At 31.9% G+C, this 19,227-nt stretch overlaps 2 protein-coding genes across 3 annotated transcripts; one reads left to right on the forward strand and one right to left on the reverse strand.

The window, feature by feature from the left end:
- Positions 1-660: 660 nt before the first annotated feature.
- On the reverse strand, positions 661-2,208 carry LOC110606332 (caffeic acid 3-O-methyltransferase). The gene is made up of 4 exons (XM_021745087.2): positions 1,709-2,208; positions 1,319-1,629; positions 1,187-1,251; positions 661-1,092 (listed from the first exon to the last, which is right to left on the reverse strand). The coding sequence occupies exons 1-4, from the start codon at positions 2,143-2,145 to the stop codon at positions 796-798; spliced, it is 1,110 nt and encodes a 369-aa protein (XP_021600779.2). The 5' UTR covers positions 2,146-2,208; the 3' UTR covers positions 661-795.
- A 12,532-nt stretch (positions 2,209-14,740) lies between these two features.
- Positions 14,741-18,511, forward strand: LOC110606172 (L-ascorbate peroxidase S, chloroplastic/mitochondrial). Of its 2 annotated transcripts, none has more exons than XM_043953399.1 (11): positions 14,741-15,016; positions 15,350-15,470; positions 15,554-15,654; positions 15,734-15,821; positions 16,153-16,220; positions 16,301-16,387; positions 17,241-17,315; positions 17,411-17,488; positions 17,568-17,672; positions 17,978-18,031; positions 18,171-18,511. In XM_043953399.1, exons 1-10 carry the CDS (start codon positions 14,924-14,926, stop codon positions 17,993-17,995), a joined length of 834 nt encoding a protein of 277 aa, XP_043809334.1. In that variant the 5' UTR covers positions 14,741-14,923; the 3' UTR covers positions 17,996-18,031; positions 18,171-18,511. The 2 variants fall into 2 exon arrangements, with proteins under 2 accessions (XP_043809334.1, XP_043809333.1); XM_043953398.1 differs by having other exon boundaries at positions 17,978-18,028; positions 18,171-18,508.
- Positions 18,512-19,227: the final 716 nt, after the last annotated feature.

Below are 19,227 nucleotides of genomic sequence, written 5' to 3' on the forward strand. Positions count from 1 at the left end.
ATATACTATCCACTTAAAAATTTCCAAAAAAATAAAATCACTGTAAAGAGAAATTAAAAAAAAATAAAAATTTCATAAAATTGAAGAAGATCATTAAACAATAATATTTTTAATGAAAGATCTAAACATTATAATTTTCGTCATTAAACAACTTCACCTTTTGGATAAATTTATTTATAAAAAAATATTTATATTTAATAAATTACTCGATATATATATATATATATATTTAAATAACACATGACCTCTTTATTCTCCTACTTGAGTTAGAGTTGAATGTAAATTTGTCATAAATTGTACGAAGGGGACAAAGATGGAAAGCAAAATGGAAGCAAGACTTGTATATTTGCTGGTGGGCAATTCCAAGCACATGAAATGTGGTTTAAGGATCAGGGAATCACTAGATCTGTTTGATAGAAGTGACATTTTTAACCGCAAATACTTTGCAGAATGCCAAATATATTTACGTAGTCCTGAGATGATACAATGTTTCTCAGGGATGTCGTAAAATGAAAGAAACTGCCTCTGTTTGTAGTCACTTTTTGGATTATCTTTTTCTTCGTTCTCTATCAAAACCAGAGGCCGAATTGGCTGGTGTATGTTTATATTATTCCATTGACACAAAACCGAACATGTTGTAGAGAGCATAAGTCCATAAACTAAGAGAAATTATTAATGCACATACGCTTTTATTAATAATCATGAAATACTTACTCTTTTATGGTTGAGGGAGCAATACCAGTAATATTCTAGAATTTTCCACAAATTTAATAATATGTTGATCAAGATCAACTCTCATTTGTGGAACTCCAAAACCCAGCTATTGTAAGCACAGCATATGGCTTCACAGCTTGAAAAGCCGGATTTCAAAGCCAAGGCCTCAAACTCCTTTGGGGTTCTCTCCTTTCCTCCAGGACTTTGAGTTAACATGAGTAAATCTTGCTTATGCACAAAGTGTGAAGAAACAATGTTCTCTGGGGCCATGGGTAGAATGCACTCCACAACAATCACCTTACCATTACTAGGGAGAGCTTCCCAGCAATTCTTGAGAAGTTTCAAGCAATGCTCATCACTCCAATCATGGAGTATCCACTGCAAGGTTCATCAGCAAATGAACAAAACTTCTAACCATTAATTATGTTGAATCTATACAAAATAAAATTAACTCATAGACAACGATGACCACCTTCAGGAAAATTGCATCTCCCTTTGGAACACTCCTAAACATATCTCCTTTGACATGCTCCACTCCTGCCATATATCATCAGCTTCATATAATAACTGGGTATTTTTCACAAAACAGAGCATACTTTAATACCTGAATATGAAGTTGAATTGGCTAATACATGGGGCAAATCGTAGTTGATTCCCTTAATATGAGGATATTTTGAAGCGATAATACTGAGAGTAACTCCAGTGCCACCTCCCACATCAACCAACACATTGAGGCCATCAAATCCCCTGTAAACATCGAGGATCTTCTTCACCACTAAGGTAGTGTAGCTTGACATTGCTTGATTGAATAGCGTGTTGAACCTTTGATCAGTTCCCAGGTATTCAAATGCCGTCATTCCATGGGCTCTGCTGAATGGAAATCCACCTTCAAGTATTGCATCATTTAAATGGAACCTACAATAACATTTGGGAATTAAATCATACACTAAATGGGCAGATAAATATTAGAGGAAGAGGCCAAATATATGAGTACCAGCTCTTCATGAGAACCTCATCATGGAGCATCAACAATAGAGGACCAGCAGATCCACTCCCATCTTGGTTCTTGGTGAGGAATTTGCAAATGGGTCCTGCACCATACCATCTTTCCACTTGGCCATTCTCTTTGGTGGAAGACGAGCACTTTACTATATCATAGCTTGCCAAAACACGCAACATACGATCCAGTAAGATAGGTGCATCTTGGTTTCTCGCCGCCGGAATCCGCTGTGCAATCTCGGAAGCTGAGAGGGAACCACGACTGTTCCCAGGTGTGGAAATGATGTCGATGATGTTGAGCTCCAGAGCTGATTTGAGTACCATTGGAAGAACAACGGCATTTGCTAGGCTGACGGCTAGATTCCATGTTTCTTCTTCATCGCAGCATTCAGACACAATTGTGGCTGAAGCGCTTTGCTCAGAACCGGTCATTGATTTGTGTGAAGCTGCTGTGACACTGGGGAGGGAGTCAGCTTTCGTCTGCGTTGGTTTAAAATATCAGTTCGTTTTGAAAATTAAATTGAATTAAAATAATTAAAATTTTTAAAATTAAAATTTAAATCGAATTAAAATAAATAAAAAATTGAACTAAAATTTTAAATTTATTTAATTTAATTAATTTTTTCCATGGAAACAAAATACTGCTAATGCTGTGTGACTATATTTCTGCTGTCACTATATTGGTTATTTTGAAGATATATTTTGTTTAAAAATGTAATTCAGTGGTGATTTAAAATATATAGATCTAGAAATTGTGATGTAATTTAAATGTCGGAAATCTAGAAGACAAATCTTAAAAAGTAGTGGCTGAGCTGATGTAAAAATCTCTTGAAATCGTTCAATGATATGAGCACATGCTTTTTTTCAAGTCATGAAAAAACAATTTTTCTCCTTTTTTATATTATAATTAAAATAATTATTAAAATCAAATCACGTAGAATTTAAAAATATTTTAATATAGATTTATTAGACAGTGTAGATGCGAACTCAGCTGATCAAAAAGCAGTTCTACACAAAAAAAACAGTTTGAAAAAAAGCAATTCGACAAAATATTCGGTATTTTGATTGCCGAACGTATCCACGGAATTATGCAACTGAGATCGGACATGTGCGGCACTTTTTGAGTGCCGCACATGTCCAAACATGCAGCATGTTACCCATACCCATGCATTTCAAGCATGCATATGCAACTGAGATTGGACATGCGCGTTTTTAAAAATCTTTTAATATTTAATAAAATTTAATATTTTTATAAATAAATATAATAAAAAAGTTAATAAAATTTAATATTTTTTAAAAAATATAATAATTTAAAATCCTAAAATATTTCATCCATCTTATTAATTTTTTCAATTATTTTAAAATGATTAATTATTTTATTTTTAATATTATATAAATTAATTAGTACTAATTTGATTTAATATTTAATTTTATTAAATATTTTATAATATTTAACATGTTTAAAAGAAATATAATTAAAAAATTAATAAAATTTAATATTTTTTAAAAAATATAATAATTTAAAATTTTAAAATATTTCGGTGACATGCATGCACTTCATGCATGGATCACCTCGGACATGTTCCGCACCATGTCCAATCTCAGAAACCTGTTTTTAAGTTTTTATAAATTTTTTTAATATTTAATATTTTTATAAATAAATATAATAAAAAAATTAATAAAATTTAATATTTTTTTAAAAAAATAATAATTTAAAATCCTAAAATATTTTATTTATCTTGCATACATGAGTGAAATATGCATACTTGGAATGATATGCATATTTGGACATCAGAACTGTACTTTGTTCGGCACCTACACTATTAAATAAGTGTCTGAAAAAGAAGTTAAATTTGGCATCAAAGTTAGTTGTGCTAAAATATATCCGATGGAATGATTATACAGCAAACAAGATATTTTAAAGAGTTTTTAAAATATAAGAATTAATTTGTAAATATTGAGAATATTTAGAAATTAAATTATAAATCTCTTAATTATATATATTATATTTTTAAAAAATATTTATTTTCATATAAAAATTTATAAATTACTTTTATACAAACAGATTTTAAAACGTAAACAATAAAAATAAAAGAATTGTCTTTAGTGTAAAGAAAAACATAAATTGTATAGTGTTACCGAATATGATGCGAACCATTCTAGTAGAGGCTGAAATCAGGAGAACTTAGTTAGGTAATATTGTCTAATCATTTTAATCATTTTTTTATTGTTGGTTATGCTTACATTGTAATAATATAAATGAATAAGATAGGAAGTTGTCTATAGATAACCTGAAAAGCAAAAACCAAGATAAAATTATAGGAGCAGGAAAATGGAATCGCCCATGGAAAGGATCTTGGAGTCCCGTCGAGCAAGTGGTTTAGCCATGATTGTAGCTATTGGCACTGCAAATCCACCCAACTGCTTCTACCAGTCAACCTATTCAGACTTTTACTTCAAACTCACTAATAGCGACCACTTGACAGAATTAAAACAAAAGTTCAGACGCATTTGTAAGTATCGGGCCATGTGTTCGCGCAAACTGAACATATTAAGTGCCGAACATGTCCAAACATGCATATCATTCCAAACATGCATATTTCACTCATGTATGCAAGATAAATAAAATATTTTAAGATTTTAAATTATTATTTTTAAAAAATATTAAATTTTATTAATTTTTTTCTTATATTTATTTATAAAAATATTAAATATTAAAAAAAATTTAAAAAAACTTAAAAACAGGTTTCTGAGATTGGACATGGTGCGGAACATGTCCAAGGTGATCCATGCATGCAGCATGTCACCAAAATATTTTAAAATTTTAAATTATTATATTTTTTAAAAAATATTAAATTTTATTAATTTTTTAATTATATTTCTTTTAAACATGTTAAATATTATAAAATATTTAATAAAATTAAAATATTAAATTAAATTAGTACTAATTAATTTATATAATATTATAATATCAAAAATAAAATAATTACTCATTTTAAAATAATTGAAAAAATTAATAAGATGGATGAAATATTTTAGGATTTTAAATTATTATATTTTTAAAAAAATATTAAATTTTATTAACTTTTTATTATATTTATTTATAAAAATATTAAATTTTATTAAATATTAAAAAAGTTAAAAAACTTAAAAATAATTATTTTATGTTTAGGTTTTTTTAAAAAATTTTTAATATTTAATAAAATTTAATATTTTTTTAAAAATAATAATTTAAAATTCTAAAATATTTTATCTGTATTATTAATTTTTTAATTATTTTAAAATTATTAATTATTTTATTTTTAATATTATAATATTATATAAATTGATTAATATTAATTTTATTTAATATTTTAGTCTTATTAAATAGTTTATAATATTTAATATATTTAAAAATATATAATAAAATTTAATATTTTTTAAAAAATATAATAATTTAAAATTTTAAAATATTTCATCCCTCGTCAAATATGCATGTTTGGAATGCATGGGTATTGGTGACATGCATGCAGGTGCATACTTGGATGTGTGGCACTTTGAGTGCTAGGTGCATACTTGGACATGTGCCGCACTTTGAATGCTGCACATGTCTAATCTCAATTGCATGCATAACCCCGTGGACATGTTTGGCACTTTTGAGTGCCGAACATGTTCAGCTTATCAAAACAGTGTTGAACTGCTTTTTGTTTGGTATTCACACCGCCGAATAAGTGTATTCGGTGGTTTGATTGCTCAACACATTTATTTAATATAAAAAATTTAAAATTATTTTTAAATTTTAACGTAATTTAATAATTATTTTAATTATAATACACGAAATGAAAAAAAAAAAACTCTCTTTTTCATAACTTGAAAAAAAAACATGTGTTCATATCATTGAACGATTTCAAGAAATTTTTACATAAGCTCAGCCACTAGTTTTTTAAGATGTGTCTTTTAGATTTCTGACATTTAAATTACATTACAATTTCTAGATGTATATATTTTAAATCACCAATGAATTACATTTTTAAATAAAATCTATCTTTAAAATAATCGATACAGTGAGTAAGTGACACTAAAAATAGTGTCACATAGGGAAAGGGATATGATTGGTATTTAGTTTAAATTAAAAAAAATTAATTGAATTAAATTAATTTAAAATTTTGATTTAATTTTTTATTTATTTCGGATCGATTCAATTTTTAATTTTAAAAATTTTAATTAGATTCGATTTTAATAAAAAAGTTAAATTAAATCGATCAGTAATAATAATATATTATTTTTAATAATATAAAAAAATTAAATTATATTAAAATTAAAATATTTTAATTAAATTTTAAATATTAAAAATAAAATTTAAAAAATAAAATAAATTATTAAAAATTAAAATTAATTAAATTGAATCGAATTGAAATAAATTAAATTAATTGAATTTGATTTAATTTTTAATTAAAATTAATTTAATTTAATTTTTAAAAATAATTTATTTTTAATTTTTAATTTATTTATCTCGATTTAATTTTAAATCAAATTAAATAGAAGGATGAGCTGAAACAGCAGCTTCACACAAATCAATGACCGGTTCTGAGCAAAGCGCTTGAGCTACAATTGTGTCTGAATGCTACGATGAAGAAGAAACATGGAATCTAGCCGTCAGCCTAGCAAATGCCGTTGTTCTTCCAATGGTACTCAAATCAACTCTGGAGCTCAACATCATCGACATCATTTCTACACCTGGGAACAGTCGTGGTTCCCTCTCAGCTTCCGAGATTGCACAGCGGATTCCGGCGGCGAGAAACCAAGATGCACCTATCTTACTGGATCGTATGTTGCGTGTTTTGGCAAGCTATGATATAGTGAAGTGCTCGTCTTCCACCAAAGAGAATGGCCAAGTGGAAAGATGGTATGTTGCAGGATCCATTTGCAAATTCCTCACCAAGAACCTGCTAGCGTATTAGAGTTGTATTATAATTGAGTTATTATTTCCTAATTAGAATTGCTAGCGTATTAGAGTTGTATTATGATTGAGTTATTATTTTCTAGTTAGAATTGTATTCTTGTTATACTTGGTATTCACATGTACATGTATCTTATAAATACTCTTGTAAATAATATGAGAAGTAAATTAGTTTTGCTGTAAACCTATTCTCTCTATATGGTATCAGAGCCTTAGGGTTACACTTCAATTATCTATCCTTTTTCTTCCTCTGTCAAAAGATGACTGAGCCCAGCGCCACCTCTTCTTCACCAAGTCTTGCTTCCTCATCTGCTCCCGTTCAAACCTCTGCTAGTTCGTTACTTCGTATACCAAATATCTCACAATTTGTTTCTATTAAGCTCACCTCTGCCAATTACTTCCTATGGGAAGGTCAGCTTCTACCTCTTCTTCATGGATATGACTTGACTCAGCATATTGATGGTTCTGTTGATACTCCATCACGAATTTTACCCGATGGTTATGTTAATCCTGCTTACAAGCCATGGTTCGCAAAAGATCAAATTGTCAAAAGTTGGATTCAATGTTCTTTATCTGAATCTATGTTGCACCATGTATTACGTTGCAAAACTGCTAGAGAAGCTTGGGACAAGCTTGCTACAATCTGTTCTAAAAGTACTAAGGCGAAAGTTCAACAATTACGGTGAGAATTAAAACTTCTTGCTCGTGGAACTGATTCAATCGACGTTTACATGCAGAAAGCTCGTTCCATTGCTGATCAGCTTGAAGCTTTTCAAAATTCAGTACCGGAAGCTAATCTTGTTTGTGATGTAATGGCTGGTTTAGGGTCCGAGTATCGGCCCTTTGTTCGCGCTATGGAAGCTCGTCATGATGATCTCTCGTTCGATGAGTTGTATTCTTATTTGCTCAGTGAGGAAACTCAACTCAAGACTGATTCCTTGTCGATTTCTCCTGCTGCACCTGTTACGGCACAATACAGCTACTCTAATTCTGGTTTCAATTCTAGCCGTGGTGGACGCGGCAGACGTGGTGGCCGTGGAGGTCGTGGAGGCAGAGGTGGCAATAACCAAAATTCTGGTTACATGAATTCTGCTTATCAAAATTCAGCATATGGTCGTGGTAATGGACACAACGGCAATTCCAATTCTGGAACTCGCAGCTATAATCAATCCACAGTTACATGTTATAACTGTAATGGTATCGATCACATGTCTCGGCAGTGCCCATCCCCAAGGCAGCAACACCAACAACCACCACAAGCTAATATTGTCCAGGCACCAACCGAACCTCATCCTACTCAGTGGACTGTTGACTCGGGAGCGAATTATCACTTGGCTAACGACAAGGAACATCTTCAAGATCCAACTCCCATTCGTGACAACATGGCTTTAACCATAGCTGATGGTAAAACTCTTCCAATTTTTATCTCATGGCAAGTCTGATTCTTGTGTTAATGGTCGATTGTTTAAAATTCGTAATGTTCTATATTCTCCATCTGTCAAGACTAATTTATTGTCTGTGCAAGCTTTTAATTCTGACAATAATATTTCCATGGAATTTTTCCCTAATGTTTATTTTGTTAAGGATATCCCCACGAGACAGGTGCTCTATCAAGGCCGGAGTAAAAACGGGCTTTATCACTTCCCTATGTCGCGAGTTCTATCGTTCTCACCCAAGGCGTGTCCTGCTACTGTCTCCCTTTGGCATCAGCGATTTGGTCATGCGAACATTCGCTTAGTTAATCAAGTTCTTAGACATAATAACATTTCTTTTGATTCCAAGCAACCTTTTGATTTTTGTCATGCTTGTAATGTGAGCAAGTCTCACAAACTACCCTTTTCTATCTCAAATAGTCAAGTTTCACAGCCTTTGGAATTAATTTGTTCTGATGTTTGGGGGCCTTCTCCCGTTACTTCCATAGATGGTTATCGCTATTATGTTCTCTTCCATGATCAGTTTAGTAAATATTCTTGGCTTTATTATCTCAAAAATAAATCTGATGTCTTGCCTATATTTATTCAATTTAAGAAGTTGGTTGAGAAGTATTTCGGGGTGCCAATTAAAGCTTTCCAATCAGGTTGGGGTGGTGAATTTCAGACACTAACAAAATTCTTACAGGAACAAGGAATATCTCAACGAGTCTCTTGTCCTCATACACCGGAACAAAATGGCATTGCAGAACGACGCCATCGTCATATAGTTGAATTGGGAAGGTCATTACTTCATAATGCTTCGGTTCCATATGAATATTGGAACTATGCCTTTGATGCTGCTCTCCACACTATAAATCGGCTGCCTAACAGTATTCATGATCGGTTTTCTCCATTTGAGATTTTATTTCGTACGAAGCCTAACTATGATGAATTGCGAGTTTTTGGCTCTCTTTGCTACCCCTGGTTAAAGCCCTATGCACCTCATAAATTGGCCCCAAAATCTTCTCAATGTGTCTTTCTTGGATATAGCAAACTTCACAAAGGTTATATTTGTCTGGATATTCAATCTCGTCGAAAGTTTATCTCACGTCACGTTTTGTTTTATGAACAGGTGTTTCCTTTTCGCAAGCCTAGTGATAATTCCATCTCTACAACTTCAATAGTCTCTCCCACTTCGGTTCCATTGCCGCCTATACCGCAACATAGCAACTATTCAGGGATTCTTGGTGCTAAGCCATCTTCACAACCTGCACAAGTACCTCCATCTGATGTGGTACCTTTTAATCTTTCGCAAGAGCTGGCTGCTGCTTCACCAAGATCAGCAGGTGATATTGTGCCCACTGCCGAGCCAGTCACACCAACGTCTGCCTCACATGAACGACAGCCTTTCGACACTAGTTCTACACCAGGTGTTGCAGAAATTCTTGCCTCTAATGATGCACAGGTCTCCTCTCCGCCGCAAGAATTGATTCAGCGCCATCAAATGGTCACCTGACGTCAAACGGGCTCTTTAAAACCGAGGTTGCCTTGGTCTCCTACACTGAATCTTGTCCAAACTCAAGCTGTTCCGACTTGCTTCACGCAAGCTAACAAAGATACTAAGTGGCGCGAGGCTATGGTACATGAAATTAATGCCTTACTTCACACACACACTTGGGATTTAGTTCCCAGAAGTCAAGCTCAAAACATTGTTGGATGTAAATGGGTTTTTCGACTCAAGGAAAAAGCTGATGGTAGCATTGACAAGTACAAAGCACGTTTGGTAGCAAAAGATTTCCATCAAAGGCCGGGAATTGACTTCAAGGAAACCTTTTCTCCTGTCATCAAGCCCACAACCATACGTATGATTTTGTCTCTTGCCGTTTCATTTACTTGGAAAATCAAGCAATTAGATGTTTCTAATGCATTCCTCCATGGCGATCTTGATATTCCTGTTTTCATGGAGCAGCCTCCAGGTTTTATTGATCAAACAAAGTCTAATTATGTTTGTCGGTTACGGCGCTCTCTTTATGGTCTACGGCAGGCTCCTCGCCAATGGTATTCAAAATTGGTTCACAATCTTACTCTTCTTGGTTTTACAAGTTCCAATGCTGATTCTTCACTCTTTATTTTTCGGAAAGGTGAACAAGTTATTTTCCTTCTAGTTTATGTTGACGATATACTTGTCACCGGTTCTGATCCACTTATCATTCAACATATGGTTACTGTCCTTCAAGCTGCTTTTTCCATTAAAGATTTGGGTACTTTGGATTATTTCTTAGGTATGGAGGCATCATGGCAGCCGGCTGGTCTTTTACTCACTCAGCGAAAATATATTCAAGACTTGCTTGTCAAAGCTAAAATGAAAGATTGTAAAGGTTTGACTACCCCAGCTAGTGTCAAAGATAAAGCTACTATTGATGGTCGATCCTTTGATGATCCTACTCTCTATCGATCCATTGTTGGGGGACTACAATATTTAAGTCTCACTCGTCCTGAAGTATGTTATTCTGTTCATCGGGCATCTCAATTTATGCACAATCCTACCGAGGAAAATTGGTCACTTGTTAAAAGAATTTTGCGTTATTTACAAGCCACTTCCACATATGGCTTGTTTATATCCAAATCTCCTACTACCCAGCTCAACATTTATTGTGATGCCGATTGGGCGAGTAGTACTTATGACCGAAAATCAACTTCTGGTTTTGCTATATTCATGGGCCGAAATCTGATTTCTTGGAGCTCTCGAAAACAACGAACCGTTGCCAAGTCTTCCACTGAAGCCGAATATAGAGCCCTTGGGTTAGCAATTCAAGAACTTGTCTGGGTTCAGTTCTTGTTATGTGATATTGGTTTTGCTTCTCAAGTAACACCAAATGTTTGGTGTGACAATATTGGCGCCACTTACCTTTCTGCTAACCCCGTTTTTCATAATCGATCGAAGCATCTTGAGGTTGAGTTTCATTTCATTCGCGATAAAGTTCAACAGAAAGAGATTCAAGTTCGTTATATTTGTTCAAAGGATCAGCTTGCAGACATTTTGACCAAACCTTTACCTAAAGCTCGGCACAAGTTCCTTATGTCACAATTATCAATTCGATCATTCTCTACTGATTCTGCTCGAATTGAGGGGGCCTGCTAGCGTATTAGAGTTGTATTATGATTGAGTTATTATTTCCTAGTTAGAATTGCTAGCGTATTAGAGTTGTATTATGATTGAGTTATTATTTCCTAGTTAGAATTGTATTCTTGTTATACTTGGTATTCACGTGTACATGTATCCTATGAATACTCTTGTGAATAATATGAGAAGCAAGTTAGTTTTGCTGTAAACCTATTCTCTCTATAGAACCAAGATGGGAGTGGATCTGCTGGTCCTCTATTGTTGATGCACCATGATGAGGTTCTCATGAAGAGCTGGTACTCATATATTTGGCCTCTTCCTCTAATATTTATCTGCCCATTTAGTGTATGATCTAATTCCCAAATGTTATTATAGGTTCCATTTAAATGACGCAATACTTGAAGGTGGATTTCCATTCAGCAGAGCCCATGGAATGACGGCATTTGAATACCTAGAAACTGATCAAAGGTTCAACAGGCTATTCAATGAGGGAATTTCAAGCTACACTACCTTAGTGGTGAAGAAGATCCTCGATGTTTACAGGGGATTTGATGGCCTCAATGTGTTGGTTGATGTGGGAGGTGGCACTGGAGTTACTCTCAGTATTATCGCTTCAAAATATCCTCATATTAAGGGAATCAACTACGATTTGCCCCATGTATTAGCCAATTCACCTTCATATTCAGGTATTAAAGTATGCTCCCTCAACCATAAAAGAGTAAGTATTTCATGATTATTAATAAAAGCGTATGTGCATTAATAATTTCTCTTAGTTTATGCTCTCTACAACATGTTCGGTTTTGTGCCAATGGAATAATATGATGGTCACCAGCTGTTCTGTTTCATTAACAATTTATTTGAAAAATACTTTTATGTTTAGAAGTTCTAAACAAGAACCGAACTAGAATAAGAAGAAAAAACCAAATTCAAACTGAAACGGTAACCAAAACTAGACGCCCTTATGCAGCTATAGCAATAAGATATAAACATACACCAGCTAATTCGGCCTCTGGTTTTGATAGAGAAAGAACCTCTGGTTTTGATAGAGAAAGAAGAAAAAGATAATCCAAAAAGTGACTACAAACAGAGGCAGATCTACTGATTCCCTGATCCTTAAACCACATTTCTTGTACTTGGAATTGCCCACCAGCAAATATACAAGTCTTCACAATAATTTACTTGCTTCCATTTTGTTTTCCTTCTTTGTCCCCTTCCAGCAAGTAAACCGCATTTCATGTACTTGGGAGTATTATGGATTTATTAAATATTGAAGTGGTCCATCATCCACTTATTTGTATCTTGATGTACTATGAATCCAGTCAGATAAGCATTTTCCTTAATGAAAATTGCACTACTGAATTCAAGTCTTGAACAAGCTTACGAATATGAGTAAACCCAAATGATATTGCATCTTATAAATTTTTAGCTTTGATTGGATTTATTACTTGTTGACAATCACTTTAAATCATGACTTCATTCCATTTGCTTTAACTCAACTTAAGGCTTCTACTATTGCCATTACTTGTACATATTTTGCTGTAAAAGTTTTGAGAACTCAGAAGCTCCTAGTTGCTAGAAAATGGCCTTTTGTCTTTTCTCGCCTCTAAACCTATGCCTGTCCATGTCTCACCAACATCTATAGCTGCATCTGCATTTATCTTGAGCCACCCATATTTGGATTTTTGCCATACCTAGACTGATTAAGTATCCATAGTTATATGATATTTTTCCTGGGCCTGCCGCCAATCTTAATCTTCAAAGGACTTCTTTGCATGAAACCAAATTGCCATGGGAGATGACACATTATTCCTCCATATTATACTGTTTCTAGCATTCCATATACCAATAAACTGTCAATACCAACATTTTCAAGAAACAAATGCAAATAATTTCTCATCCATTCCAAAAAAGTTAGTGTCATTAGTAAATACCAACCCAAATAGTTTTTATAGTATGGAGAAACTCACTAGTTAATCTTTCAGTTTTGAAAAATATATTAAAACATTTCTAATATTTTAAAAGGTCTATCAACTAGTTTCTCTATTAATTTTGCCTTTAGGCATTTTTAGTCTATATAATTTTAAAAAATTTATTAATTGATATCTCATATTATTAAAAAATTTACTAATTAATCCCTTTATATTAGGAACAAATCACAAAAACAGTGATTATCGACAACGAGTATTTTTTATAAAATGTCAAAATATTTAATTTTAAATTTTTTTATAATATTTAATGGTTAAGATTAATGGCGAGTTTAATTAATAAATTTTTTAAAATGTTAAAATATTTTAATGTATTTTTTAAAATTAAAAAATTAATAATTTTTTTATAATATTTAATGGTTAAGATTAATGGCGAGTTTAATTAATAGACTTTTTAAAATATTAAAATATTTTAATTTATTTTTTTAAAATTAAAAAATTAACTAATAAATTTTCTTTTACTAAGAACGGAATAATAATATTTTTATAAAAATAAAAATCACATAAAAGTTAAAGAAATCAAGTAGACATTGTTATCGTTGTTAACTACCTTTCATAATGCATTAATAAATTCACATACTCAGACATTGTATTATGTTTTAAAAAAAAATTTACTAAACTCTAAAAAAGAGTGATTTTGGAGTGATGTAATGCTAATTAAATGAAAATGTTTTGAATATGCATATTAACCGCGAGAATGAAAATGTGAATCAAAATCTTTTACTTTAATATTTGATTGAAGAAGCAAGCAAATATAAAGTTCAATTTAAAAATAAAAAGATTTAAGTTTAATCTAGGTTAAATATACTCTTCAATAAAAATTCAATTTCTTATTTATATGTTATATAAGAATATTTTTTTTTATTTTTTAATTTATTATCTTATTTTTATTAATTAAAAATTAAATAAACATTAGATATTTCTTACTTGCTGATACGTCGTTTTTCAGTTATTCATTTTATACAGGAGTAATTTTTAATTTCACACTTTTTCAATGACAATATCAATAATAATATAAAATTAAAATAAATATTATTAGTAAAAATTCAAATATTAATAATAATTTTTAAATAAATGTGATAAAAATTATTGTTATTTATAAAAATAAATATTTATACTTAATTTAAAATAATAAGAATGATCAAAATTAAATTAATTTAAATTTATTATTAAATTTTCTAATATAAAAAAATTTAATTGAATTTTATTACATTTAAATTAATTTTAAAATTATAAATTAAAATAAATTAAATGCTATTAATATAATTTAATTATTTTCTTAAAATAAATGCGTACCAAACAATGACCAAAAGGAGAGGAGCTTCGCTAAAAAAATTGTGTTAATTTATTGTTTTTGTTTTATGTTAAGTTATAATTTTTTTAAATGTAAACAATTTAATATTGGAAAATAATAAAAATAACTCTTTATTATGAAAATGTAATATTTTATTATGTTAAGGTTAGTTTAAACTTAAATGAAAAGTAGTGGGTGTATTTAGCCTAAAATTAAAAAATTGGGTTATTTGATTTCTCATGGCAATAACTAACTCCTATAAAATAGGAAATACTAAACCACTAATAAAAGCAATGGTTAAACATAGGAGAAAATCACTGAGCTATTTAGATCTGAACAAAATGGAAAATTAATTAATTACTGCTAACAAAGCTTGGTATTGGTTTTTGCTGTAGTTGTTGTTCTTATCTGGTGGTTTTGGTTTGCTGTGGAGTGCAGAAGCGATCGACGATCGGTATGGCAACTGCGGCGTCGGATCCTGTTCAGCTGAAAAGTGCGAGAGAGGATATTAAAGAGCTTCTCAAGTCTAAATTCTGCTATCCTATACTGGTAATTGACTTTTTAACTATGAGTTTTTAGGTACATTTTCATTTTTTTAGTTATCTGAATTTAATTTTCTCGTCTGGAAAGTGAAGTTTTCCGTATGTTGAATTCCATAGATTTGTGCGTAATGCATAAGGTGCTTTGCATTGTTCTTTTTTGTTTTTTTGCAATTTACGTATCTGAATTTTTAACTGACCATAACCCGTTACTCTTTACCTTTTACAATCTAAACTTTTGAGTTGTATTACTTGTTGCCTGCCTAGTAACATTCGACACTGATGCTCACAACTATTGAAAAGGTTTAATTTCTCTATGATCGATTTTACTATTTCCATACAGGTTCGCCTGGGATGGCATGATGCTGGTACGTATAACAAGAACATAGAGGAGTGGCCAAAGAGAGGTGGAGCTAATGGTAGTATCAGATTTGAAGTTGAGTTGAAACATGGAGCCAATGCAGGTAATTTATTTGGAATATTATGCCTAAGTTAGGTTAGTTTATAATATAATATTTGTTCCTAATGGACTGCCATTTCAATTCAGGCCTGGTGAATGCATTGAATCTTCTTCAGCCTATCAAGGACAAGTACTCTGGTGTGACATATGCAGATTTGTTCCAGTTGGCCAGTGCTACTGCTGTAGAGGTCTTTATTTCTCTCAACATGGAATTAGTATCATCTTTCACTTACTCTCAAAATTGCATATTCATATTTGTAATTTTAGGAAGCTGGGGGTCCCAAGATTCCCATGAAATATGGAAGGGTTGACGTTTCAGCACCTGATGACTGTCCTGAAGAGGGGAGGCTTCCTAGTGAGTGAATTAGCTTTGCTTTTGTTGTATTACTTGTGTAACAAAAAAGTCTTATTCCTCTTTATTACCTCCTTTATAAGATGCACTCTTGTAAAATCCTGCTGCTTGATATATATATATTTCTTTGCATACTGTGATTGAAATGCCTGAACTCCAGCAAATATTCAATGTACTATATCAGCATACCTTGTTCTGCCTATCTCATTTTGGAGCTCTAGATTCATAGATCATTTCCAGATTAGTTTGTTTTTGTTATAAATGTGCATTTGGCTATCTCAGACTTCTGCGTCAAACAAGCGACTGATTTTGGCAATATCAATTTAATGCTTAGGTGCTGGGCCCCCTAAACCTGCGGATCATTTGCGAGAAGTTTTCTACAGAATGGGTTTAAGTGACCAGGTAACCTTTATTGAACACATACTTTGTCACTGATGCTATCTTGTAAGCATCTGGCGCTTGTTGAATTATTTTACCTGCAGGATATAGTTGCATTATCCGGTGCACACACCCTAGGAAGGTCCAGACCTGACCGCAGTGGTTGGGGAAAACCAGAGACTAAGTATACGGTATAAAAACCAAAATCAGCTGATTATTTGGAAATAGTAAATTTTATTTTTCTGTGCTGCTTACATTGGATGAGTGTTGTATCCTATCTTCAACTGAGGATTGGAGATTTTGCAGTCAAATTGTTAGCATGTAATTTATTTCGCTTTATTATCTCCTAATATTCAAAAGGTTCCTTTAGCTGCTACCAAAGCTAAGTAGCTAACATATCCTCTCTCTATCTTCTCTTTTGCTCTCACATGCACGCTAGCATTCCTCTGCACTCATTTTGTATCGCTAAAACCCTAGAGTTCCTTCTTTTTGCCGTTGTATAATTAATTGTTGCTCAATTAGTATGCTTTTGGCTGATTGATAGCAATAACACAGCCAAAAAGTTGAATAGCATAACCTCATAAGGTTTAGGTGGTTAAAGCTTGGCTGGTAGATTTCTTCCTTGCCTTTGAAAAGTTGAAGAAGTGAATGGTGTATGTTAAACTGTACAGCCTTATTCTAAATGCTGAACTGCTGGTAGCTTTCTTAGGAGAAAAGTGAAATGCAGTTTGACATGCTAAATTTACCAGTTCAATTACTTCTTGTATATGCATATGCAGACACACACACACACACACTCGTCATTAGTGCCCTCTATATTCAATTGTTTAGATATATGATCTGTAGCGTCTCTATCAGTTGCCCTTTATGTCAGGTGCAATTAAACGTACATACTCTGGTTTGTTTTTGTCATACTTATCAATGCCCTTTTGTTTCTTTCCATGGAATGTGTCAAATGTAGCGTGACAAATGAATCAACTAGCAATAATTTCCAACACTAGAAACAAGGAGTTAGATTTTCACATTTTGCATTGTGCATGACAGAAAAGTGGACCAGGAGAACCAGGAGGACAATCCTGGACCGCAGAATGGCTCAAGTTTGACAACTCTTACTTCAGGGTTTGAATTCAGAATCAGAACTCACATTATATATTGTAAGGAGAAATGGAGGGGTGATAAAATTCTAGCTTGCTGAATGAGATTTCTCCATACAGGATATCAAAGAAAGAAAGGATGAAGATCTACTTGTATTACCAACTGATGCTGTTATCTTCGAAGATTCTTCTTTCAAGGTCAATAATTATGCTTCAAAGTCAGATATGTAAGAGACAAAGAACAATCTCAGTATCTAAGCAATTGAAAACTTTGCAGGTATATGCTGAGAAATATGCTGCAGATCAGGTAGCATTTTTCAAGGATTATGCTGAAGCCCATGCGAAGCTCAGCAATCTTGGAGCTAAATTTGATCCTCCCCAGGTTTGTTATTATGAGTATCATGAGTACTCGTCTTTTGATAATAGATTCCTGTTTTATTTGAACTCTATATAGCGTGAATTTATATTCTAATTAATGCCCTTGCGTTGAAAAATTTTTGGAGGATCCTGGACAAATTTTAACCAAAAAATATACAACCCAATTATTTTGTATAAACGGATATGAGATTGTTATGGCTGATGTATACAATTCTCAGGCTGTATGGCCTTTGATTGATGACACAGTACTTCGCATGTGTAGTGGGTAAGTTGAAAAAATTTATTGATGCATCTGGAATTGATGATCAGGGTATTCTGTTGGATTGAGTTGCAGTGGCAGCCAATTAGTCATCTGGAAAGGTTGTAAGTTGTAACCCGTGAATTCTTCATTATATTATTTTCTCATCGATTATCAAAATTCCTTCATTTTGTTGGTTGCATGAAAATTTTATGGATGAAGCTAATGTTTTGCAAATTGTTCACGTTTCATGATTTGCTGCAGGATTGAGAAACAAGTACCTCGTGAAGCAGTGCTGTACCTTCAAGTAATACAGGAGAAGCTGTTTGCAATACTACGGATATACATCTAAAACTTGGCAGTCCAAATGAAGGAGAAAAGAATAAATTCAATAAGCATTGCCTGTTAGAATTGCAGAGAAAACTGCAGAGAATGTGAAGCAGAAAGTACGAGGGTGGAAGCCAGATAAACCTCTACGGTCTAACTATTTTCCAAATTTCATGATTATGATTGCTGTTTTGGCATTTTTAACATTCTTTGAAATTATTAATCATCGATTATGAGAATAAGTATCCATTAAAGTTCCCTTTTGTTAGATCTATTCAAGAGTGAATATTTTTATGAAAAAAAAATATGAAAACTTAAAAAGACTAACTAAACATTTTCTCATACTCGAAACAAAAGGATCAAAATTTGATTGCATTAACAGATCAAAAGTAAAAGCATGCCAAAACTGGGGAGAAGTTGGATTTGGTTGGTGAATCCATAAGAGAATGAGGACAGAGAATCCATGAAGCATGGTCAAAGTGGGCAGCTTTCCCATGTGAAGAGCTATAAAAAGTTATGAACTTTCCCCTTACTTGAACTGAAAAGAAATATTCCTCAAAAACGAAAAAAAAAAAATGAAAAATGTTTGATAAATATTTAAATAAGCAGCTGACTCTACAATTAGACTTGTTTTCCACGGCCGGTAGCTTGTTTTGATTTTTTTTTTTATTTAAATTATATTATTTTTTAAAATTTATTAATTATAATATTTTAAATTAATTTATTTATATTAATAAATTATTTAAAATTATAAGATATAATAATAAATTAAATATACTATAAATAGTAATTAAGATAGTTATATTATTCATTAAAATATGATAAAAAATTTATTTATATGCATAATAAATAATTATATTTTAAAAATTATATTTTTAAATATTTTATGCGTATAATAAGTTAATATTTTTATATTTACTACATTAAAATAATAAATTGATATATGTCTTGTTAATCACTTTCATACCAATACTAATAAATTTATCAAATACTT

This window comes from Manihot esculenta, chromosome 18 (genome assembly GCF_001659605.2).
Source record: "Manihot esculenta cultivar AM560-2 chromosome 18, M.esculenta_v8, whole genome shotgun sequence".
NCBI lineage: Eukaryota > Viridiplantae > Streptophyta > Magnoliopsida > Malpighiales > Euphorbiaceae > Manihot > Manihot esculenta.